The 25,240-nt window shown below is 40.8% G+C and overlaps 1 protein-coding gene across 5 annotated transcripts in view; it reads right to left on the bottom strand.

Annotated features, from left to right (window-relative positions):
* Positions 1 to 25,240, bottom strand: part of PATJ (PATJ crumbs cell polarity complex component) — a 157,516-nt gene that overhangs the window by 95,831 nt on the left and 36,445 nt on the right. For all 5 annotated transcript variants that reach the window (XM_062003244.1, XM_062003242.1, XM_062003241.1 and 2 more), the window contains exons 16-21: positions 22,643 to 22,807; positions 21,182 to 21,310; positions 6,902 to 7,111; positions 5,867 to 5,986; positions 2,712 to 3,083; positions 138 to 258 (exon numbers count right to left, since the gene is read on the bottom strand). In XM_062003244.1, coding sequence (XP_061859228.1) covers positions 138 to 258; positions 2,712 to 3,083; positions 5,867 to 5,986; positions 6,902 to 7,111; positions 21,182 to 21,310; positions 22,643 to 22,807 — 1,117 coding nt within the window. The remainder of the gene's footprint in view (positions 1 to 137; positions 259 to 2,711; positions 3,084 to 5,866; positions 5,987 to 6,901; positions 7,112 to 21,181; positions 21,311 to 22,642; positions 22,808 to 25,240) is intronic.

Here is a 25,240-nt window from a genome sequence, read left to right as displayed (position 1 = left end):
AGGAAACGATCCAAACTTCCTCCTCCCAGACAGCAACTGTTACCACAGGCAAGTTGATAATTATTTCCCTGATGATCTACCAAATTCTAACCATGTAAACATGAAAGAGTGAGATAAAGCAAAGACTTTTTACAAACCTAAATCCATCTTGTTTTTTGCTCCTGACTGGGTAGCTTCAATATCAAATATGTCCTTTTGGTAGCCACTGTGTGTTGTGGTTCCAGAAAATCGTGAACTTACAGTAGCTTCTTCTTCATACTTGACAAGGAGAAAAAAAGTAAAGTTAGAAAGCAACAGTATGAACTTATACAGGGATATTGACATGAACACTAATTCTTACAGCAAACATCCACATTTTTCTTAACCATACTGTCATGGTTTGACATGACAGCCTTTACTGGTACGGGGGAAGGGGCTGTAAAGATGGCTCCTGTAAGAAGTTGTTTGAAACTCTCCCCAGCTCTGAGCCAGACCCACTTCTGGGGCTGAGCCAATGAGATGCCTCCATGATCACTTTTTAAGAAGAAGCCAGAAAAGGAGGCTTCTTCCTGTTTCTTTCTTCTCCTGTCGCTTCTTCTTTTCTGGCTGGTGGTGGTGTAAGGGGTGGGAAGAGTGACAGAAACAACCATGCAGACTCCAAGGTCAGTGATGAGAGAGGAGGAGGTGTGCTGGAGCAGAGACTCCCTTGCATTCTAAGGAGAGGACTGGTGAAGCAGTAATTTGTTTGCATTTCTTTAAAGACCCCTCATCAGTGGTAAGGGTTCATTTTGATAATGGCCCCATGTCAGGGGCACAGACTCATTTTGCTAAGAATCCTGAGCCAGGGGCAGTAACTATGGCCAGAGGAGGCTGCGTCCCATGGGAGGGACCTAATCACTTCATTACAGACCCCAAGCCAGGGGCAGTGATTTTCTTCATTGACACTATGGCTGAAGCAGGTCGTGTCCCATGGAAGGGACCCAATATTCACAGAAGCTGTAACTGTGAAGAGGAACCCACAACAAAGCAGCTCATTAAACTTATGCCCAGAAGAGGTCTAGTCCCGAGGGAGGGACCCTGTATCTGCAGAAACTGCAATCATGGCGAAGAATCCACACCAAAGATAATGCTGAGGACCGTGTCCCGTGTGAGGGACCCTGTATCGGCAGAAGCCGCAGCTGCTGCGAACAACCCACACCAGAGAAGTTCGTTAAGGGCTGTGCCCCGGGGAAAGGATTCCATGTTGGAGCAGGGGAAGAATGCCAGGAATCACCCTCATCTGAGCAGAGAGAAGTGGCAGAGTCCATCTGTGAGAGACTGACCACATCCCCCACTCCCTGAGCCGTTGAGTGGGGAGGAGGGAGAGATATGGGGAGCAGTGAGCTGGGCCTGGGAAGAAAGGAGGGATGGGGGAGGGAGACCTTAAAGTGCCGGTTGTAATTTTCTCATCATCCTACTCCCTTTTTGCTTTTATTCCATTCTGTTTCTTGTAGAATAAACTTTCCTGAGTTCCTCTCTAAGTCGAGCACTGGAGTTTGTTTTGCCCGGAAACGTAATTGGCAGCGAGCCCTCCCTGCCCTTGTCTCCATCCACAACAACCTTGCTTATCTTTTTACTCCCATTTCACTGGGGCCTCTGCCATCCTAACGAGGGTGGGAGTGACTGGGGGCACCGAGCGAGAGCCTGTCGTGGTGCTGCTGTGCTGGCTGGGCCAAACCATGACACATATTCACATTTATTCAGTTAACTATGAAATACTAACTGCTCATTTATGCACTGCATTAAGAAGGGGCTTGAAAAGTATGATGTGCAATTGCAATACAAAGCAATTTTATCTTTCTACTTCCTTGTAACCCAGACACAAATTTTTCTCCTCTTGCTTATTGTGATTTTTAAGTAACAAATGTAGAAATTTATACATAAAACCATCACTAGAAGCTGCATTTTAGCCTCTTTACCTACATAGTGTATAAGAGGACAAGCCAAACAAAGCCTGCAATTATCTGTGGCTGTGGTATTAAATCTCTTTCCACTTCATTTTTTTCATAGAAAAGCATATCTCTCAGAAGCTGGTTCACTGAAGGCTGATATTATCACTTTTGTATTAGGCAAGTGAACAAAGACTCTGAAAAAACCAATTCTCAGAATACTTGAAGAGGACAGATAAATAGTTTTGCTGAGCTGAAGTTCTGTCTCCTCCTACACCTTCATCTACCAGTATGCTTGTTACAATTGTTTCCACAATATCATTTTTCACTCAACTGCACTATTATCTGCCTCAAGGAGCTGATTTGGATTAAAAACAATGAGGAAAAGAAGGAGCTCCTTTCACTGACATTGCTGCTAAAGCCCCTGCACTATTAAAACCATAAGTGATAGTCTGCTGCTACTACTGACGTGCACCATATTAATACAGCTCACAAAACAGAACTGAGCCCCCAAGTCAGAGAGAGATGGGAAAGAAGACACAAGTACAGGATGCCTGTAAATACACTAACCAGAGCACATATCTCATTTGAGCGGTTAAATACACAGACAGTAAGTAACCAAAAGAACCTTCCAACATGTACAAAAGGATAGATAGACGTGTCTGTTAGAAGTATGGACTCAGGTCTCACTTAGTAATTAAAACACTAGAAAGACTCCTTAAACAGCTTAGGGCTGGAACTTGCCTTTAAGATATGGGTCTCACAGTTAGGGTACAACACTGAGACCAACTCAGCATTCCTTACCATATGATCTTTACTGAATGGACACTCCAGGGATTGCTTTGGACTTAAGTTAACACTGGATCTTAAGTCTTGTATTTCAGTAGTCTCAAGCTGCTTTGCCCATTGTTCCATATCGAGGTTCCTGTCCGAAGTTGACATCTGTCCACGTGATGCATTGTATTTCAGGAAGTCTGAATCTTCTTCATAGTCATCATCCACCAACATTTCCCGTTCTTCAGCTATTTCTTCTGTTCTGGGTTTCAGAAATTCATGCATCTCCCAGGACTCCTTCTCATAGTCATCATCATTTTGAGAAAGCTGAAATGACCTTCCCAAGTCCAAACTTGGTTCATCAACAAGTTCTTCTTTAAAAGATGTTTCATCTCTGAATCCCTGCATAAAACATTACGGGAATGCAGATTTTACATTCTGTTCCTTGCTAACTCTTTTAAAACTATGTTGTATCTTATGCCCATAGTAAAAGTACATTCTGGTTTGTAATGTGAAAAATCTTCTACCTTTTGCACTTTCTAAGAGAAAATGCAACCCCTGACTTATGATTTTAACAACAAAAGCAGACATTGCATTTTTTAATACGAAGAAATTGAAGTTGCTGCAGCTATTCAGAATCACCAATCTGGACCAGGTTAGGGAATAACACTAAGAAATCTACAAGAAAAAGTATATACAAATTCACCTAAAGTATTTCTCTGCTCCAGACTTATCTGCTGTCACTTCAGGAATCCGTGTACATTTCTTAGAATACCAACAGCTAAATAAAAACCAGCCTGAGTTTGCTTATGCAACAGTATCAGCGAGAAAGAAAAAACAAAACCAAACCAAGCAAAACACACACTCATTTGGCTGTCCCTTGGGTATTCCATAGATATTTGAACCTGGGGGAGAGAGGAAATGGATGACCCACATCCTCAAAAAGGAAAGTAATTACTTACTAGTCTTAGTGTTTTAAAGAGAAAGGTGTCCACCTTTGTACTGAATTCAAATCACTGAGCCACAATCCAAAAAACAAACAACAAAATCAAGAGAAAAAGTATTACAAGTCACTCTGAAAGATCTCACTCAACAGTTCTTTTTCTGGCATTTGTTGTGTGCCTCCCTGATTTCCAATGCTCCGTGCTTCCCCCAAATTAAATGGGGTGCTCTTGGAGTGAGTCTGCACAAGCAGTTCTGAAATGTTATGCCTTGCATCACTATCAGAAAGCTTGCCATTCACAGCAAGCTTTTCCTCTCTTTTCTTCAGGACAAGGATGTATGTCTAAACCCAATCTTTAAGGCATCAAAACCCCAAACACTGAAACCAACCTACAGATTCAAGGGTCCTCAATAGAAATGTTTTTCTTTCTGCTTCCTGCCCCTTCCCAGGCTCCCCAAGGTACTTCACTATTTATGACCTTTTGTGTCAGAACTTTTTTTGGTTATGTTTGTACAAATGCAGAAGGGAAAAAAAAACCAAACCAGACGCTGACAAAATGTTTGCATAGCTCAAATGAGAGGCAGGAGAGAAAACAAGAGGCAGACAAGAGCATAAAAAGCCCAATGCAATATTACTAGCTGGCATCAAAGTAGAACATTAGCAGATTTTTCATAAGCATTAAATGTTCCTTTCATCTATTTGACCTGTGCACCTCCATCTCAAAAGATACCCAGTCTGAAGAGCTTCTAATTCTCTTCATCTTTACTTCATTTGATTTCAATTCACTTCTGCACCATCCTTCCCCAAACATTTGTGTAAGAGGCATCAATTTCCTTGTTCTATAAAACAGTTGACTTAGCTCAGAACCACACAGTAATTTGTCTCACCATCTCCTGATACAGCACTTAGGTATGTGCACAAGCTGCTGCACTGCAGAGGCAGACGCTACCAATGGAACAGGGAATACTGCAAACCTGACAGCAAAGTCTACTGTTGTAGTATATAACATCTTCAAATTCCTTAAAGTCAGCTTTGTCAGCACTGTGATAGTGCATAAGAGTGAAAGCTATCATGACACACCACTCTTGGCTCTCATATGACTAGGAAAGGTAATAAATGGATGGAATTTTATACTACTGCTCTAAGCTACTCTCAGTGTTGTCACACGTAAGGTAAAACAAAGTAATACAAGCAAATCCCTCTACAACTATTTTGTACAGGTTGATCATTGCAGTTGCTATATTCAGCAAAGATCAGTTTTATTTAGGAAGCAGAGAAACTATTTGAGCTGGCAGAGGACTAATTGCTCTACCAAGAACCCTTCCTGTGCACTTAGAAAACAGCAAATTCTAACTTAAATCATGAAAAATCAGTAAATATGATGTCCAAGCTAATTTCTACATAGTATATCTGCATCTTCCCTTTAATATTCCTAATTTTGGTGCTTATAACATCCCATTTGAGTATTAAGGAGATTTGGTTGCATCCAGACACGTTTAACAACAAGAAAAATCTAGAATTTATGTTTTATTCCTGTGTTGCAGTTCCGGATGATCCTTCATGTATTGTCATTTCTGGCCTAAAAAGAAACCATTTGCCAACTTGAGCTAATGACATTTTTGCAAAGCACTTGAGAACAGATGAAAATTTGAAGATACTCATATCTTTCACATCTCCCTCTACATGGGTCAGCATTGCAGTATTATGGCCTGTTACCCTGGTATCTGAGTTTTTCACTGTCTTTAGTGCCTCATCCTCCCATAATAAACCAAACTATTTCTCAGAAAATAGGAGAACTGAGGAAGAAATAGCTCAAGACAGCACAGGGAGTCTATGAAAAAGAACAGATTTCAAGCTCACCTCAGACACCAGACTACCTTTTTGTTTTGCTTCATTATATTAAATAGTGTTCTGCTTCCCAATCTTACTTTCTTTGCAAAGCTGAACCAACTACTTACAACTACTACTAACACAGCACTCCTGTTCTGTATCCAAGGTAACTCAAGGTATTTTAATGACACAGTAAATTCGAGAAGGTGGTCTGGGAACTGCATTGGTAAGTGCCATGAATATGCATACTGTTCACAATATTATTAGGATACAGTTAGCTGTTAGCCTTTTTCAGAGGGAATCTGGTCTACTAAAGACTTAAGTCTTATCTCAAGGACATATTATTTTTAACTTTAAAACATAATTTCCTTTCGATATGAGCTTCAGCTAAACCAAAAGAGTAACCGAATACCTGTGGTGCTTCAAGCACGATTGAGAAATTCATATTATCTATTGGTTCTGGAGATCCAAGGCTGGTTTTAATGTTGCTGGAATCCAGACTGTGCATGTTCTCCTCCTCTTTGCTTTCTCTCTAAGAAAGGCAATCAAAATGATGAGTCAGGAATGCAAATAAAAAAATCCCCACATTTTTCAATCAATTAAAAGGGAGAGGGAGAACCAGCCAGAGGAGAAGAGATGGGAAAAAGTTATACAGAATAAACAGAATTATAACCATGGGAAGTCATAAATGGAGAAGATGAAGAAAATAGCTTTTATTCTTTTAAGATACTAGTACAGATATAGTAAAAAATGGTGACGTGTGGGAATGAAAAAGCAACCCAAGGATACGAACAATGAAATATAACTTTTTAGAAATGCAAAGAACATATTTAACAGCCTTCCTACAGTGCTATTTCACCACTTCTCTACCACTCTGAATTACAACACTTTCTATTAGACGGTACTTTGTTGTAATTAATTTTGCCTGGGTGCCCTTGATGAACAATACCGCAGTGTTCTCAAGTAAACTATTGCCAGTTCCAAAGCTCTGATTCTAGAAAACAACAAGAAACTCTACTTGGATTTAGTCTTGACTTCAAGCAGACTAAGTTTCTTTTCAGTGGAGCTCAAGCAACCTCTTAGCAGTGTCTTAAGAGTGAAATGGACTTCAGCACACATTTAACTCCTTTGCTGAATTGCTTGAACTATGTGACATCTACGCATAGGGCCTAGCTTTGTCCAGACATGTCTTCCAATTCCACAGGGCTGTTCTTTCAGGAGAAACTTGAGAATGCTGGTTTTCCAATCAGACCTTTTGGACATTGAGCTGCCCATTTCCCAGCTAGCCAGAATTTCTGGACATGTGGAGGTATATGCAGAGCAACACGCATACGTACTTTAACCTTGAATTCCTCTCTCACCCCACCACCACCTCCCTCAAATACAACAATCCAGTCTACATGTCAGAGATTCAAGTAGGAAAAAAAGGGTTAAAATCAATCCTTACCACCAATGGCTTGCAGATTCCAAGAGAAACTGTACCTGGGGGCACAGATTTTAGAACTTCCACTGCCTCTGCTAAAGTGGTGCTGTCCAAATACTTCTCATTTACAAACACCAAGCGGTCCCCCGGCAAAAGCTCACCCCGACGTTCTGCTACTCCACCTGCCACCAGAGAGCTGATCACAATGGCTGTTCTTGTGGGATCTAAGGGATCCTAGTGAGAAAAAAATTTACTGTCAGAGCCTCCTGAAAGATGATGGTTGTTTTGAGCATCTAAACACCACTTAAACAGGATCATCTTCCAATGATACAGAACACAAGCTTGCTGAGATATTCAAAAGGACTAATACGGCCAAGGCTTACAGTTTACAGAAAGAAAGGTTTTCAGTAGGAAGATTATTCTGTCACATGCCTAATTCATTAAGAAATTTTAACATCTGAAAGCTGACTGATATCCTGCCTGCCCTCTTCCTACATAGACAGAAACGGCCAGGCCAACCTGCAAACAGGAAAACAACGCTGGCACTCTTCCACAAGCCTCCATCCTGCCTGTTACGTGCTAATGTTACATAAAATAGCCATTCTGCATGCCATTCAAGAGCTTCACGGGAGCAAAACTGACATTAAAAGCAATTGCAAGATTAGAAACGCTATTAAAATATTACATTAAAACTAAAAATCAACCCCAAAACATTTGAGAAAGAGCAGCAGACATTCGCTCTACTACTGCAGTGCTCCTGCTTTGCCAAATCTGCATAACTTATAAAAGACACCTTCTCCACCCATGAAGCTTCTCTCACAGAGAATACAGGGGACAGCAACAGAAGAGTAACTAAGATTATTACAATACTCTAGCATACAGAGGAATCTGAAGCTCAAAATATCATACACATTGGAGAGGCTGTAAACCAATGCAAAGATATTCACTTCAATTTGTTTTTCCAGTGTTAGCCTCTGTGTTTTGTCATGTACCATTTCTGTCATGCATTCAGCTCTTTACAAATTCATCCTCAAGCCAGTGAAATGAGCACAAGTTATTAGATAGTGGCAGAAAAAGCAACAAAACAAATTTTTGTTTCCTTGTTTATTTTTTTTTTAAGATTGGAATTAGGCTTTCCCCTCCCCTTGCTAAGGACTCAAGGTTCAGAAATGCTCCTTCTATGCACTGGGTCTTTAAATGCATAATCATGTTCTATTTTTCCCTCAGGACTTGCATCTTATTCAGGACACGGGAGGGATAAAAAAAACAGGGGCAAAATTCAAATCAGAAAGACCACCATGAATTCAGCAGCTCAGTGTTAATTTGAAATCGGGAATGTTTTTTTAACTCTCGATTTTTATATTACTGTGTATTGCTTTCCAAGGGAACATGGGGGTTTTTTTAAGGTATGTACAAACACGAGGCAACAAATGTAATATCTGCAAATGGCTGAAATGAGAGAACTGAAATTGGAGTTCATCAGGAAGAGCCACGCTGAAGCTGAATTCAAGTAAATACATATTATTAATAATTCTCTCCTGTTCTACTGCTTAATCTTGCCATTTTATAATCTTCCCAAACACTGGGTATCCGCATTGTACACAAGAGGCTTCCTTGCGAGTATCATGCCTTGATAATCAAGCCCAGCAACCTCCCTCTGCTGCACAATGGTGTTCTGCCTATTGAACCTGTGCCAACACGCTTGGGCTGTCCGACTGTTTCTGCTCAAACCTGCCTCACACAATGCCAAGGGGAAAGGATTTCATCTGTCTCAAATAGCAAGCTGCCCATATATTATTCTGCATGTGCTTTAGAAATGTGCAAAAACAAACCCAAACGCAGCAAGTCCAGAAGAAGAAGCCCAAGGCTTCCAAGACGTATAAATAAATATATATATATATATATATATATTTATAAAGCTTTGAATTTTGCTTTAAGAGTGTTGCATTTTGAAATTGTACAGTTATCACCACCCTTTGAGTAGAGAGTAGCTTTGCCTGCCCTTGAAGACAAAACCATGTGCCTGACTGTCCTGACGACAGCTGACCACAGAACAAACACTGACACAGACTTTGGAGATGTCTTTAATTTTTGGGTTTGCTCCAATGTAAAATAAAAATGATCCTTTGGACTTCTTTGCAAAAGTAGGATTGTGTCGAGACAGCCATTTTTGAGCCAGTAAGGCACTGCTCACTTTAGGAAGGCTTTGCTAACAGAACTAAACCAGCAAGTTCTCCTATCATGGGCTCATCTTGCCATGGCAAGCAAGGTTTATGCTGGTTCCCTAAATGGGTGAATGCTCTCTCAGCAAAACTACACCTTTGCTGACACAACAGCTTTTATAACATGACTTTTGCTGGCTTAGCTATATTGATAAAAAAGTGAACAAAACAAAACCATCACTCATCCTTACTGATGCAGATAAGCTGACAAAATTTGTGAGTCAATGACTGGCCCAGTTAATTAAGGCACTGGCCAAGCATGGGGGAGAATCAGGCTCAGATCCCTGCTCTGTCTGATCTGTAGCTGCTCTTTGTTGGATTCCAGATCCGAACCACCGAGTAGGGCATGGGAATCTCACAATTAGCTGCTTGTATGCAGATATTCAAGGACAGTGGCCCAACTACCACATTTCTGATGAGAAACTGCCCTGTTTCAACTTTTCACTGAAATGAAACTTTGGCTTCAATAAATTGCTGTGTTTTGATATGAGATAATTTAGCTGAAAGAGTGTTCCAACCATCAGGCTGAAAATGAACAGAGCTCCTGCAAACCTACGCAGTTCCTGTGCCCCAAAGTTCTGAGAACAGCACAGCTATCTTTGCTGCTTTGCCACGGGCACGAGCGTAAGCCGTGCATTGCAATAGCTTCACGAAGAGCAGCAGCAGTCGTCTTTAAAAACAGGCTCATATTAAAACCCATTGATCAGGCAAATACAAAACAGGAGTTATAATTACACTGTTGATTTCAACCAGAGGGAGCTATTGTACAGGAAGAGAAGAGCAGTCTGAACTCCACAGTGACAAGGCTAAGCCAGTAACTCGAGCAGAGCAGCACTGTAAAACCCTGTGTGTTTGTTACTAGTGACAGCAAATCGCAGTGCGATTGCCACGAGGAACGGAACAAAAGCTGCACGTGGAGGCACAGAACTATGGAATTTCAAGGTGTTATCATTAATATATCCTCTCTCCAGTTTAACAAGAGAGTGATTGTAACTGTGGATTGCACTGTGTAAAAGGAACAATGTTTTTTTGAACCCTTGCCTCCACGATTTACACTCAAACCCAAACGCACGTGAAGAGTAACATTGCTAAAACACGACAGCAAACACTGACATCACATTCACACCCTGTAAACAGCGAGTGCAACTGGACTGCACAGGTTCTTGTCTTGTTCTTTTCAAAGAAAATCGTGCCAGCAGCAGGCTGAAAAATCCGATTCTTACCTTCTGTACTAACTCCAAGAGGTGACTTCACTCCCACAGTGCCCTGATGGACTTGGAGGCCACCTCCATGTTAGCAGACCAGCTAGAGCCATTCCAGGTTACTAAACAGCACTTACTGCTACTGCACACCTACTCTAAGGCTTTGAATTAATTTTATTTGGCTCACAGTAAGCCAGATAATAGTGATGTTTAGTCACTAGCAGCCAGGACTGGATTTCATAGTTTCAGTCTGTTTTAAAGTGAAAGGCTCATATACTTGGATGGAGTTTACACAGCTCCTGACCCTAACCCAGAGCTAAGATGCTGCTGTAATGGTACTCGGCTGGAATACACAAGTGGCTCAACTTCAACAGCTCAATAAATTTGCATTACAGCAGCGGGAGTGTGCACAGGGCAGCCCCATGCAATTTGGTCATCTTAAAATGAACATGAACTGGGCTCAGTGAGCTTAAAGAGAAACTTTTAACTTCAGTTTACTGAAGGGTTCCTCTACATAAATGAATCATTTCTGAACAATTAAGAAAGGAATTAGACTGCAAAGTAAGGCTATCAGGAGACAAACTCCCTGGACTCACAAGTACTGACACAAATTCTTTTGTAAAAAAAACATTACACCTAAAACAGTTTGCCACTTGTATAAACTATGAAGGTTGACCACTGCCACGAACCAGCAGCAGCCCAGGATTCTTGGCCTCCAGGTAACCCTTTGAGGAACTGGTATGTTGTAGCTGTTGTCTTTTCCTTTGTGTTTGAGCCAGCCATAGAGTATATGAACTTGTTTAAAATAGTCACAACTTACTCATACTTAGCACGCCATATATTTAGCTACGTTGAACCACAGGTTTTCCCTTCCCCCCTACTGCTCCTCATCAAAATCCACAAACGTTTCCTGGAGTCTAGGTGTCAAATTTTTCTTCTTATTTTCAGAGCCTCGTTTGTTCTGGATTCATTTAGCAGCGCAGAGTCAAGCAGAGGCCACTGCAGTTGCTGCCTCTGGGATCGCTGGATTCAGAGCAGTATGAAGTCTCTTAAAAACCTGAGCTCTGCTAAACTGTGAAGAGTCCCAGGAGCACCAAGCGAAGAGTCCTACACGCAAGGCTGCTGGAGCACGTGGCTTTATTGTGTCTTTGAGGGAGGGAATCAAACTTTCCACGGGCACCAAAGACTCCCCTCTCAGTTAGCTATCAGAAGTCGTTAGGAAACAAATCTGGAAACAGAACCTGTGCAGCTTACCTCTGTCCATCACCACGCTGGAAAATTAAAACGCTAACAACAGCCTCCTTTTCCGCAGCTTTACCAACACGTGCGGTTTCTGCAGCAGCCAAGAGAGGGCACTCCAGGCCAGCCCAGCTCCCCGCTCCATGCTCGGACAGGTCCCGTCTGCCCAGCGCCATCGAGCCCTGGCTTTGCGGAGCCGGCTACTCTGCAGTAGGCTGTGGCTATAACTCGATTGGATGTAGGCAGCTTCCACGTTTTCTGGGGTTTTATTTGTGTTTGCCTTTTTTAAAGGCTCATATGAAAATGTAAGACAAAGCTGCGGGTGACCGACATTTACTGTGCAAAGTCACTCTCACTTAGTTACAGGCTATATTAGTTTTGGCATCACTTTAAGATCTAAATTCAGCTAGCCTGACTTCCTAGAATATTTTAGCTTTCTTCAAGCAACAAACTGCCTCCTGCCACAAAAACACTCCTCTGAAAAAAAACCCACATCAAAAATAGCATGGCAAAGGATCCCAAAAGAAACAGTTTGAAACTTTTTTTCCTTGTACCCATTTTGATTTATCTGAACAATTTTACAAGTGCCAATTTGTATACTGCAGGTTTTTGCGAGAGAGCCAAAACAAACACATGCTAGAGCTCAGAGGTCAGAGCAACCCAGCTTCATTACATTTTGCATGGGACCACTTCCAGGTCTAACATACATATCCATATTTAAAACTCTTTGGTTTGCAAGGGAATAAGATACCAGACTGAAAGACTCTTACACACAACACTGTAGCATACTGTACAAGGAACAGACACTTGTCAACAATGAAAAGGACCAAATGCAATCTATGTTCATCTCACTGCTATGTGGAACACGGGCAGAACTGCACATTTACCTGTCTGCTCTGTGTTGTGAAATTAGGCAAAATACTCATCCACACTCTCATTTTGCGAAGTGCATTCATTCCCTATGCACAGCCACCCTCCACATGCATCCCATTGGCATTGCTGGTGCATAAGACTCAAGAACAATAGACAACTTGCAGCCTTTTCAAAGGCACAAAGTAGTTCTCAACAGAAGGGGATGAGAAGAAGAGCTAGCTGTGAGTGAGGTCCAATTTCCCCCTTCAGGCGGCCTCAATTAGGGATTGAGACTCTAGATCCCAACCTTCTGCTCATCCTCTCCAACATATTTACAGGAGCTGGCTGTAGGAACTGCCAAAGGTACTCTACAGCCTGAAAAAACATCCCTGAGAAAGAGCTCAACTTGTCTCAGATCCATTGCACGGGCAATCAGACTGAAATCCAAAGCGTTTAAGACTTGTTTCTGCCTCTTCCACTCCTATTAGATTGCAGTCAGCAGGACTGCTTAGGGAGAAGACTACACAATGCACAATCTCTGTCTGTACCAAAGAAATAAACCAGCAGCTGATGTGCTGAAGTAACATAAACTTAAATACAGAACAGTATTCAAGGAGGAACGCTGAACTTTTCTGTGATGTAAGGCAAAGCACTGGAAATAAAACATAAGTATTTATTGATCCGCAGTGAGGGAATAAAGCAATGAATTTCAGAAGCTCCAGCGTGCAGCCAGCATTAATCAAAACTTCTGTTGTGGGAAATGTCAGCAAAGAAACAGGAATTCACAGAGAAAGCAAAAAAAAAAAACCACACCTTACCAAAACATACAGAGCCACACCCAACGGAGAGAGAAGAGCAAACTAAGAGTAGGTGGCACAATGGGTTTCCCAGACTGGGCTTTCATCACCTGCGCTCTGAAATCATATCAGTCTTCTACAGCAAGAATGAACACGGTGGCCAGCAATCACTCCAACCCGCGGAGGTCTGGCAGAGCTGGCGAGCACGATGCAGTCACTGTTCATCTGCTGCACAAGAGGCATATGCAGTAGAGAGAAGGGACGAAAGCACCTCCAGGGAAGGATCAAAAGAAAAAGATCTTACACACTACTGATACTCTCAAATAAAAAGATCAAAGCTAGGCACTGACTGTGGTAGTTTTGAAAGTGTCCCTGTGCAGTGGACTCACGTGCATGTCACTATCTTTTAATTTATCAAACTTCTCTATCAACCTAAGGTTTCATCCACCTTTCCTATTTGCTCTCAACAGAACTAAAGTCACAGGGATTACATTCATCAGATTCTCTTAATATCTTATACTTTCAGAATTTCCAGCTCCAGAAAAAACACAGTGAATGCTGACTACAGGGGAAAGCCACAGAGATAAGAAAAGAACCCCCTGAACTCATAAGGAAGTGGAGGAAAACCACTGTGTGACGAGATAAAGAAGGGACAGAGATGTGTGGGAATAACGAAAAAAGATACCAACAAGCCAAGGGAAAAAGTATAAATGGTATCACCTAATGACCTGCATTCAGTGGTCTGAACACTCTGGGTTCCATCACCTTTCAGATTCAAATAATCACTGAAATAAAAATCCACCAAGACAGTCCAGCAGGCACCTGCACCAGTTAGGTGTGCTGACCTCAACACTGTTAACAGCCTCTGGAAGTGCAGCACGTGTTTTCACACAAACCAGAGCTCTCCTCTGTGTGGAAAGCCTCCGGCATCATAAACAGCAAACCCATGAATTATGGAACATTTGCTACAGAAAAAGCTGCAAAAGGAGAAAGTGAGGAGACAAGGAGAGACCATTTTTTGCAACAAGGACCTGCAGACAACAACTTGGCCCAAAGAAGACTTGCAACAGTATGGATGGCAGAGAAGGCAAAAAGGTGGCAGAGAATTTTAAAGCTACCGTGAAACGCAGTGAGAACAGACAGGAAAACTCCAAATGCAACAGTACTATTTGGATTTGGGGAGCAGCATCTTCCAGAAGGGTGAGGTATTAAGAAAACAGAATACCTCATAACTTCCTTGAGTTTTCAGAATTCTTCATGCTTATCCATCAGCACCAACCTACACCTCAAACATCATCAGTTCATAACAAGACTTCGAGCTGTCTGGGACAAGCTTTCAAATGCCCATTCCTCCAACATCTCCACGTGCTCACTGAAAGACTAACACAGCTTTTAGATATGCAGCACTCAGTTGCAGAGTTTTCTCTAGTCTCACCTACATTCTCTTACCCTTGCTGAGATTTGACAAGTGTTTAACAGAAAACCTAGGTACAGTTTTGTCCCCTTAAATTCTCGCCTTCTCTTGCAGGCAGAAGACATCTGTGGAATAATAATGAACTTCTTTGGTTTGAGGTTCTTTTTTGTTTTTATTAAAAGCTATTCTTCCTAGCAGGAAATGAAAAAGAACAACCAGATTGTAGAATTTGGGGAAGAAAAGGGAAAATATTTCTAAAGGTTAATAATAATACTTGTTAGCATTTATTTCAAGGATATGCAACAAACCAAAGAAAACCAGATGTTCTCAGTAATGCTCTGGTTTCTCTGCAAACTCAGGTATTGTCCAGAGGCACTGGCTGCTGTAGCTCACAGAGAGGAGGGGCTGCCCTGCGGAGGTGCCACTCTGCCCTGTACATGAGTTCTCTTCCTACCTTCTCACTCGGAGGCAGGCAGCCTAGCCCTGCATGCCCAGCACCGGGGCGCAGCCAAGCCCAAACGTGACCTCCTGCATCCAAGTTCTCCAGCGTCTCTACCTCAGCGAGCTACTCCTGGCTATCTCACACCGAGATACACAGTCTCTTTGATTTCTTATTAAAGTGGTTTCTGGTCTCCCAATGCTTTTAGTACTGCTGCACTGAAGTTTTAGAAACCACTAAGCACGAACAGCCTAGAAACTTCACCAGGAATGTGCTCCATTGCATTCACCAGCTCTTCTGTCCTGAAAAGTAGTATTCAAGCTGAACTCCAAGAGAATTTTTCAAAAAGCTACATTGAATTCACTTCATGACACACTATTACGAATCATTTTACAAATGAAGCAGCTTAATATGATTTAAAGGATGCAGAACTTTCCCATAGGGGGAGAGAGGCAAATCCTCCGTGAGATGAGTACCAACACAGTTGGCACTGAGGCTTACAGAACTTTGATGTTAATGAATGTGGATGGGTTGTAGAGATGGGAGAAAAGCTGCCTTTATCAGTTTTCCCAGTACCAAGCTGATAGCCATTGTAAAACTGCTTTTTAATACAGCTGTGCAGCTTTTGCCAGTAAGCCACAGGTTTCCATCACATGACCAGGTGAAAATATGCTTAACAAGGACGTGAATATGCTCCTTTGTTCATAACAAACTTATCACAAGACAGACAAAGCTCAAATTATCACAAGAGGGCAAACAGTTAGCCAGCAATAGCAGTGTCAAAGCATTTCAGCCCACATCTCACTGTTCAACAGTCCAAGAAGGAAAAAAGAAAATGAAAAATCCATTTGAATACCACTTTCTACAAATAAGAAGTCAGTTTGCTTTTTTGTAACTCTACATCTGGAGCCTGTTTGTTTGAGGCAGAAAGAAAAGAGGAAAGATGTTTGGAGACACTTTAATTGCTTCACTTCCTGCCATGAATGACTATGCAGTGATTTTGTTTTAAAAAACAATTGTTTCCCATGCTCCCTGGGAGAAGGACAAACATAACCTGCTGAATGTGCAGCAAAAAAGACTTCAGCTCAACAGGGAGAAAAAACCTGCTAATGATAATAAAGAGAAGCCCAGGGATAAGGCAGCTGTGGAGTCCCTATTGCCAGAGTACAGTAAGAACCTCTGAAGCACCGACCAGGCTGATGAAGGCAGGCGTACATCATGCTGCTTCAGGTCTGGGTAATGTGAAGCTCATAACAGTGTCAAAAAGCCAGTTACTGGTTCCATGGATGGCAGATATTCACATTCATTTTGGCATGGATCGCTTGGAGCAGGTAAGTCCATGAGCTCCTACAGCCCCATAGGTCTGTGCAAAAGCACCTGGACACTGGGTACTTACCTTTAAAGTACTGACAGAGAGAAACAGCATCTCACAGGCATTCCTAAGAGCTATGTAAAATGCCAACCTTCCTCCTTCCAACCCTCGCCCTCCCCAGTTTCATGCGCTTTAAAACCACAGCTTTAAAATACTCTGACTGAAAAGCACAGTAAATTAAGTTTCACATAAAGTCCATTCAGCTTTTTGTTTAATTTGATAAAAGCTCATCAGACCATTCAAGTTACCTTCTGGTCAATAGAGTCTGAAGAAATCTGCAATTCAGCTACCTGTGGTTTTCCCAATATTTCTGTAAAACATTACTGACAGCATCTGTCGGCCTGTGTGCATCAGGCCTTTGGTAAACACTTTTTCAGGGCCACTCAGAGCGCCTTTTATACTATTCCTATCTCTCGTTTTTCTCTATGTATGATTTGTCTTTCCTCTTGCTCTAACACTCATTTTTATACAGCATTTCTCCCCAGTTTTAACATGACAGCACATCCTGGCTTCTTCCATTTTCATTTCTTTCTAAGAAAAGAGATTGGTCTCAATCACAAGGGCTTAGCTCTTGACTTGCTGGCTAGCAGGTTTAGCTTCAGGCTAGACACAGTTAAGCTGGATACTTTCACATCTATTGACAAAGAACAATAAATACGCTTACCCGCAGCCCCTTGCATTACAAATGATCCCAAAGCTCTCTACAAACAGTGGACTGGGTCCCTCATTCACCATCTAAACGTATTTGCCGCTAACTGTGCCAGCAACACTACATAAAAGTTAGTTAAGAGGTGAAAAAGAGAGCAACTCCTCCAAGTGAAATTACAAGGAAATTAGGGGAGGTAGAGTATATGACTTCACAGAGAAGTTGGCCAGCAGACCAAACAGCACACCTTTTTAATGGCCAAAGGGAGGCAGAGTTCAAGACAGAATCCCCAGCAATACCACACTGCTCCTCAGGTCCCTGCCGAGCACGATGCGTTATCAGCTGCAGAAAGCACACCGCACGCTGAGCCCATCCGCGCGCCTGCTGCTGCCCCTCCTTCTGCAGCCTTTTCATCTAAGCATTATCAAGAGCTAGCAATGCCTAACCTAAGAGCTTTGACAAGATCCCAACACAGTGGTGACAATGGAAAATACACAGAAGAATTCATTTTAAGACTTCTTCAGTGTTTCCTGTTTAAATAAGCCATCACTCCAGGAGAAAAAAAATCCGGTGAAAAGGATCATTTCAAAAATACACACGATCAGCCTCCTCATCCACATCCCCTCTTGCCAAGTATTGACCTTGCTAGCAGAGCAGCTGTCTCAAAGATTTTACATTTCCTACCACGTAATTATAAATTAGGACATTTCACCAAAAAAAGAAAAGAGATTTTTCTATACATAGTGATCACAGGAAGCTGAACAGCATCCTACATAAACACAGTCCCGTCACAGCAAAGAGGGTAAGTCTTCTCTCTTTCTCTAATGACATACCAAAGTTTTAGGAACTTGTGGACAGCCCTTCCAAGAGGACTTTTGTGAAAAAGGCAGCTCCGTTTTAAGCACTTAAATCCCTCAAGACAGACAAAAGAAAACACAGGACAAAGGAGAAATACTATTGATTATGCCTAATTGGTATAATTAATTTGTAATTAGTTCACTAAAATATATAGGCATTGGAATTATGCTTGTAAGTTTCTGGGAATATCCTGCAAGTCACTTGGGACGTGCTTATCATTTATTTGATAGATGAAACATTATTAGAAAGACAGCCCATTAAAAATTGATTTACCAGAGTAATAATTTCTTGATCTCAGCATTCACTTGTCTACGGACTCAGATTCCTGTTCTACCTCCCAAAGAGTTTTTATTAGTACTGTTTTTCAGAGAGGGGCTTGGGAAGCACAGGGTTTCAGACAACTGTGGCACGTTTGCCTGAAACATATCCTCTGTGTCAAGTGTGTAGTTAGTTTTGAGAAAACAAAATGATAAATACTATAAATTATACAAGACAAGAATATTCAGCACCACATCCAATTCTACAATGAAAATGAAGAAATGGAAATGGAAAAAGCCTCATGCTTCAAAACAAATACCAAACACAAATGGAAAGCAGCAGGGAGAAACTTCCCCAGCAGTGTAAGCAGCCTGGTCTCTAATCACTTAGCATTTTTCCGCTTCTGCAGTGCATCTGGCATCGCTCACTGTCATAAATGAACAGGGCTGGACGAGCAGGATTGCGGGGATTCTTAAACACTGCAGATAACAGTCACCAGTCTCTCACAAGAAGCGACTGAAATGGGCTGGTATGCACTGGTACTGCAGTAGCATTTCAAAGATGTTATCATAACTTGATGTGAGGGGACAGTAAGATGGAATAATAATGCATTGCTGCTTTTTCTTTAATGTTACTTCACTATTCCCACTGCTTTTTCTGAAGTCCTACCAATATTTCTGAAGTGCCATCTCAATTAACAGCTACAGAAATAATTTGATCTTAAAAACCCAGAACACAGTCACATCACTTCCAAGCTGTGTAGGTAATACCAAAGTTTCCTCAAACTTCTGTAACAGGTAGAGAGAGTCAGTCCTTATGTGTGCAGTTATGAGCACTACAAACAGGCCTTCTGCTCACAACCACCTCTTAAAAACTGTTTTCCTCCCCATCCTACCTCCAGTAACACTAATGGGAGCCTAGAAAGGTTGGCCTCTCACTGATGTACCCGATGCCCTGATCCGTGAAGCTGGGCCATGTGAGTGCCTGTATTCTTTTAAAGAAGCAGATATTTGTAACAATCATATAACCACTCAAAAAGAGGAAAACCAGTGGCTAGACAGTGCAAGTGGTGTCATTTACCAACACAAGGCTTGAATCTTTTCTTGCAAAATGAAGAATATGTGCCTAAAAAAACCCTCTTTCTTTTTTAAAAACGGGTAAAATTGCCAAAAGAAAATGGAGTCAGGTCTCCAGGTCCTTTAAGCCACAATTAAACACTTCACTGTAATTTTGTGCTCCTCAGCAAATCTGCTTTAAGAATTCTGAACAGCCTCTCAGGAACCACATACTTTATTTTTCCCCGCCTCCAGTCTAGCACAGACAATTATTTATTTTCTTTGCCCTGCACTTTAAGAGTGTGATGGATGTATTTACATCCACACACACAGACTCCCAGATATCTCTCTCTAAAAATTAATCTGCGGATGATGAAAAGTGTAAAAGATCTAAGAGGCAAATCCCAAACAAAAGAACATACTTTATACATCAAATATCTTGAAATTATAAAGATCTGAGATTAAGTGGTTTACCACTCATTTAGAATTGATTAGAATGTATTTAAATGTAGCTGAAAGTACCACAACATTGCTCATGTATTTGCATCTGCGAATAAGTAAATAAAAAGCCTGTTATTAAAGCCTTCATTAATTCTGATTATATGAGAACTTAAAAGCAAATCTGTGTATTAGTGCTGTGTAAAGACTCCTAGCAACTCTACAGTAAAGCTGGCACTGCAGCACAACATGTGTCAGCGAAAATGACTAGCAGGATCTATTTTCAGTAATCTTAAATCACACTGGTAAAATACAGAATTCATGGTTTTGCATAATACTTCCAATAGTTTTTTTACTCTAAATTCATTCCCAATTCATGCCTTATTGTATCAAAAAGTGAATTTTATATCACTTGACATTTATGCACAACAGTTGAACACATTTTATTAGACTACAACGTTTAGGCAGGATTCAGATGTGATGTGTATATTATTATGAAGAGTGATCCAGCTATTTTATTTCCTTATAAATATGATGGCTAGAGGTTTAAAGCTATATCACGTTGACTAGAAACATAAAGAACATTTCATTCTGACTACAGATTTTGAGAGTTTCTGTATATTTAATTGAGGCCAGTATTTCTGAAAGATGGATCCATTCCTTTTAGTAGAATTTTCCCCCAATTGAAGACTTTTCTGTTGATTTCTCAGGAGTTCAACAATTAAGTACATAATCTAGCCTAAAATTGTGCTACTTAGAAAAATAAAGTTGTGAGCTGTGAATGACTTCTGAAAGTCAACTTCCCCCGTGGTGCCTCCTGAATGATCGTCTGTCCCCCACCCGCCATCCCCTGAAAATCATACCCACAGCTCTGACACGCTGGTTTAATATTTGACAGAAGCTTGTGTTTGCAACACCGATTCACATGTCAGCCCTGACATTCTCTTTTGACTGTGAAGGTCAGCGCTGGTAAAGCTACATCGCAAACTCTACCTTTTATGGCTTGATTCAAAGCCCGAGTGAACCTTTCCACGACTTCAGTGGGACCACAGACCGGCATGAGTCTATACTCATTTATAAATGAAAGCTGATTAGGGGCAGTGATGGGAATAAAAACAAAAGACTCATTACATTTGGCACATAGGAAATGATGCTGCAATACCTAAGAAAGCTTGCTTGCCACTCTCTTAGTCAAAAAGTCACTCCAAGTTAAAACAAAATAAACCAAAAAACAACCTCCCCCCAACATTAGGCCATTAAATCCAGAGTTAAGGTGGAGTTTGATTAAATATTTTGTACTTTATCACATCTGATAACCAGGCTGGTTTGGAACAAGCTCTACACTATACCTTAAAGAGTTGGCCTCAGAATAAATTACTTTTCCCTACACAGTTTCTAGACCTAACTGCCAAGTTTATTATCCAGTAATCAAAATCACAAACCATTTTAAAGCACTATACAAGGCAAAAGATCAAAGGGATTTTTAGTATTTAGTTATACAGAAAAGTATACCTGATAGTCTAAAATGCTGAATCCTAAACCATTTTTGTCTTTCTCCAGTTCAATAACCTTCACATCAGGAGACCATAATGCTAATTCCCCTTCTTCCTCCTCAGGATTAAGGTCTTCCTCGGGCTTCACCTGAAAAATACAATTTTTTGATCAAATACTATATTTGCAGTTCTTTATAAACAGTATTCCTTCAAGATCTTGATTATTAATGGCTCATACATACCCTAAAATATGAGCCTTCATGGAATTACAACTTCACTGAACAGTATGCATCCATTTTTCCCTTGCTGCCCTGGCTACTCCCCTGGGACTATGCCTACATGTTTTGAGTATCAGAGCCCAACCTGGCCTACAAATACCCATGTATTCGCCAAATTAGTTGTTACAATATTACTAACCTGTTACATGTTGATGGACTTCAGCTGTCCCATTAGATGCATAAAGGAAAAATAAATATCTTAGCATGAAAGATTTAAGCACAGAGAGCTAACAGACCAGGCACAACTGATTCTTGTGTCATCAAATATGCACTGCTGTGAAGCAAAAGAAAGAAGTTTTTCTTCCACACATTCTGTCTTGATAGTCTTGACAAAAGAAAGCAACATTGCGAGCTTGCTCTAAGGAGAAGGCAACTTTTGTTCATTCAGTATCATCTTCTGGCAAAGATGTGCAATTGACACAAATGCAACATCAAAAACCACAGTGGAATGAGTTCTGTTGCAACAGAAAGGGCCCTTAACAAACAGGCATAATACTGTACACCTTATTCTTTCATGAAGCTACATACTTCACGTTTAACTCTCCACCTTCAAGGAAATGATATCAGAAAACACGAGAAAATATAAGAAGTCAAGGTGTAAAGACTTCTTGTAAATAGGAGCAGCCACTGTAAGTGCCAAGCCCTAGTTGGAGACTTTAAAGCTCTTGCAATGGAAAGAAACATTAAATTTCATTTTTTTCCAGTTCTATAAAAACCTACTCAGAACATGGAAGTAATCAGCTAATGGTGGCAAGGATGTGATTTAGTATAATTCAGAGCTCTCACTCACCTATTAAGTGTAAGAATGATGAATTTGATGTACAAAGTCAGCAGGCTAGCCTGGTGATTTACTTACCTTGTATTTATAGTACAATGAAGTTTCTCATGACCAACCTGTATAAAATGTAGTAAAAGTACCAGTGTTGCAAACATGAACTATCTTTCATTGAAACACCAGCTGTCCCTTATGAGTCCAAATTGAATGGCAAAGCCAGCTTTATGTGACAATTTAATACAAAACTGCCTCATATAACAATACATTCTAGGAAATATTATTTAAGAGTGAAAAGTGGTCTGGATCAAAAGGCAGAAGGAAAAGAGAAACACTGCCTTTAGAAAGCTAAATCCCTTTCTCAAAAGTATACACACTTTTTCCAAAAGTTACTGTCTTTTTGCACTACTGAAAGACATAAGAAGTCTACCTTTTGCTCTGGAGGGGAAAATCTCACGTTGGGTTCATCCACAAGAGACTCGCTGCCATCATCAAAAAGTCGCCGACAGCAAACCAGTGTAAATGGGGGTGGCACTTCTTTCAGGAAGGTGATTGCCTCACGGCGTGACTTTCCATATAGCTGAACCCCATTTACCTACATAGAAGGGAAAACACACACCCACACTAAGATAATTAAAGCATATCAACAGCATCCCTTTATTAGTTTTTGCTTATGTACGTGTCTTCCCTCATCCAATCGTCAAAGTCTGATTTTACGTCGGGATTCTGGCAATGCTTGGACAGTTTTATTAAGGTGTGCTTCTGAAGCACACAGTCATTTCTGTAAGGCTTACACTTCACCTGAAAGATCCTGTGACTACTCACTTCTACATCATGTCTCTTCTATCTTGAGCGTCCTCCAACTTCTTTTCTGCTCACTACACTTCCTAGCCTAAATTCTTCCTAGCACTGTTATTTCATTCTGACCTGCTTCTCTGTTGGGGATTTTTTTTTAGCATTAGGCTTATGTGTTTGAATTTGAAAAGAGAAAATATCATATTTTCCCAAATATTTTAAGAAAACAGATTCTGAACTCCACTCAAAAAACTTGAAATCAGAACTAGCACAACTTTGTCATTTGTTTAAAAATGTAACAAAATGGTTGAAACTAAAATTGGTCCTAAGGAAAACATGTAAGAATGTTTATATAGTAAAAAAGAAACCAATTACAGTAAGCAATTAATCAGAAAACCCTGACAAGGGTCAAATCTTACCATCCCATAAGCTTTATATTCTGAGTGATAATAGAAAACCCTAAGGCCGTTGTTAATGGATGTTTTAAACCACAGACTTAAAGAAAAAAAAAGTAGATGGATAATAGTGCTGCTTTAAAAATGGGACACTGCAGCTGTGATTCATTCTCTTTCACGTATTTTATAACCTGCAATATCATGAGGGTACATCTATTTGCACCATCTATTTGTATCCTCGAGTATGAGAAAAGCACAATGTCAGTAGGTGTCACAGACGTCAGCATCATCTGTGTTGATGAGCAGTGCAGCCCCAAATGAGCAGGGGTTTAATCCTGTCAACGCTATGGACCCAACCTCAACACCTCTTCTGTTTCAGGGATACCTTTCAGGCTACCTCAAGTCTGCTCTCATGCTCAAATATCCAAAGTTGCTGCAGTGTACCCACTGGTTTAGGAATCCAGTACACATCACCCAAGTCCACTCCACAACATGAACAAAAGCACAGTAAGTGAGGATAATTGAAGATTGTCTTCAATACTTTATACCCAAACTGCAATGATCATGTAGGTATATGGACATCAATACGCAACAGACACCTACACAGCTCTGTACTTGTGTACTTGAGTCAGAGCCTTGCCATACACAACCCAAATCTTCTTGTTCTTTAGAAGGACTCAATGTTTTGCAAGACTACAGTGAAACCTCGCTTTAGCCACTATTTTCTTCCTGATCACCTCTATTTTCCCCCACCTTTTCCTTTGTGCTTTTTACAGCCTAAGTATTGCTTATATTGCTGGGAAACACAGAGTTCCTCTCACACTATTACCCAGTCAAGGAGAAAAATTCAGAGTGGTGTAACTGGCCTCCAACTTGGTAAGATGAACTGCTCTGGGTTTTGTTTCTGTAAGAGTTACAGCAATTGCTGAGCTATCAGACTAATCCATTAGTTAATTATTTAAGCAGAACTATCTACGCGTAAGGATTTTTTAATGCATTGGGAGTGGCAGCGTGGTGGAAAGTTACCAGCACTTCTCAGCATCCTGTGATTGATGGAGAAGAGCTACCACGCACTCCCAAGCAGACTTGGGGACTCCCATTTCTTCTTTTGCAGCTGCCAGAAATCAGCCTCTAAACACACAAGGTGCCCTCCACCCCATTCATCCACCCCGCCACTCTAGTTAGGTGGTGCCATCAAATAGCACCAACTGAAATCTTATGATGAAACTGGAAGGATACGAGGAAGCTATTTACTCTTAAAAAAAGAACACAATGAAATTAGCTAAAATTAAGGGTAGGGGAGGAAGAAAACACTATGCTGTCATAATTCAAACACATCATTAAAAATAATCAACATTCAACTCCACTATAATATTAACAAAACAAAATTCCTTACTGATCACTCTTTAATCCCAACTGCATCAGGCCCAGGTAGAGCTGCTTGTTCAGAGAATGGGGCTGTCACTTTTTCCATTGCAAACCTCTGCTTAAGGGGATTTAAAACTTGGCTGCAAAAAACATACTCTGGGCTAAACCTGGCATACACAGCTTTAGCCCTGGAGCACATTTTTATTTTGTTGGAATTTTTATCCAGCTCCAGATTAGAAAAAAAATTTAATGCTCACTAAATCTGGACATATCTGTGAACTTAATTGTAAGTACATAGTAATAAGTAAAACTGTTAAATGCAATTGAAGTTTCCTAAGTTACTCTACAGCACTGCATCATCGCTTTTTGCAGACAATTTTTCATTTAATGGCCAAGGAATTTAAACAACACTTCCAGCATTCCATTAATATCCTTTCCTTTAGGAATCAAGATTTCCTCCATTAAGCAAT

This window comes from Colius striatus, chromosome 10, assembly GCF_028858725.1.
Source record: "Colius striatus isolate bColStr4 chromosome 10, bColStr4.1.hap1, whole genome shotgun sequence".
Classification (NCBI taxonomy): domain Eukaryota; kingdom Metazoa; phylum Chordata; class Aves; order Coliiformes; family Coliidae; genus Colius; species Colius striatus.
This window is presented reverse-complemented; position numbering and strand designations above follow the sequence as displayed.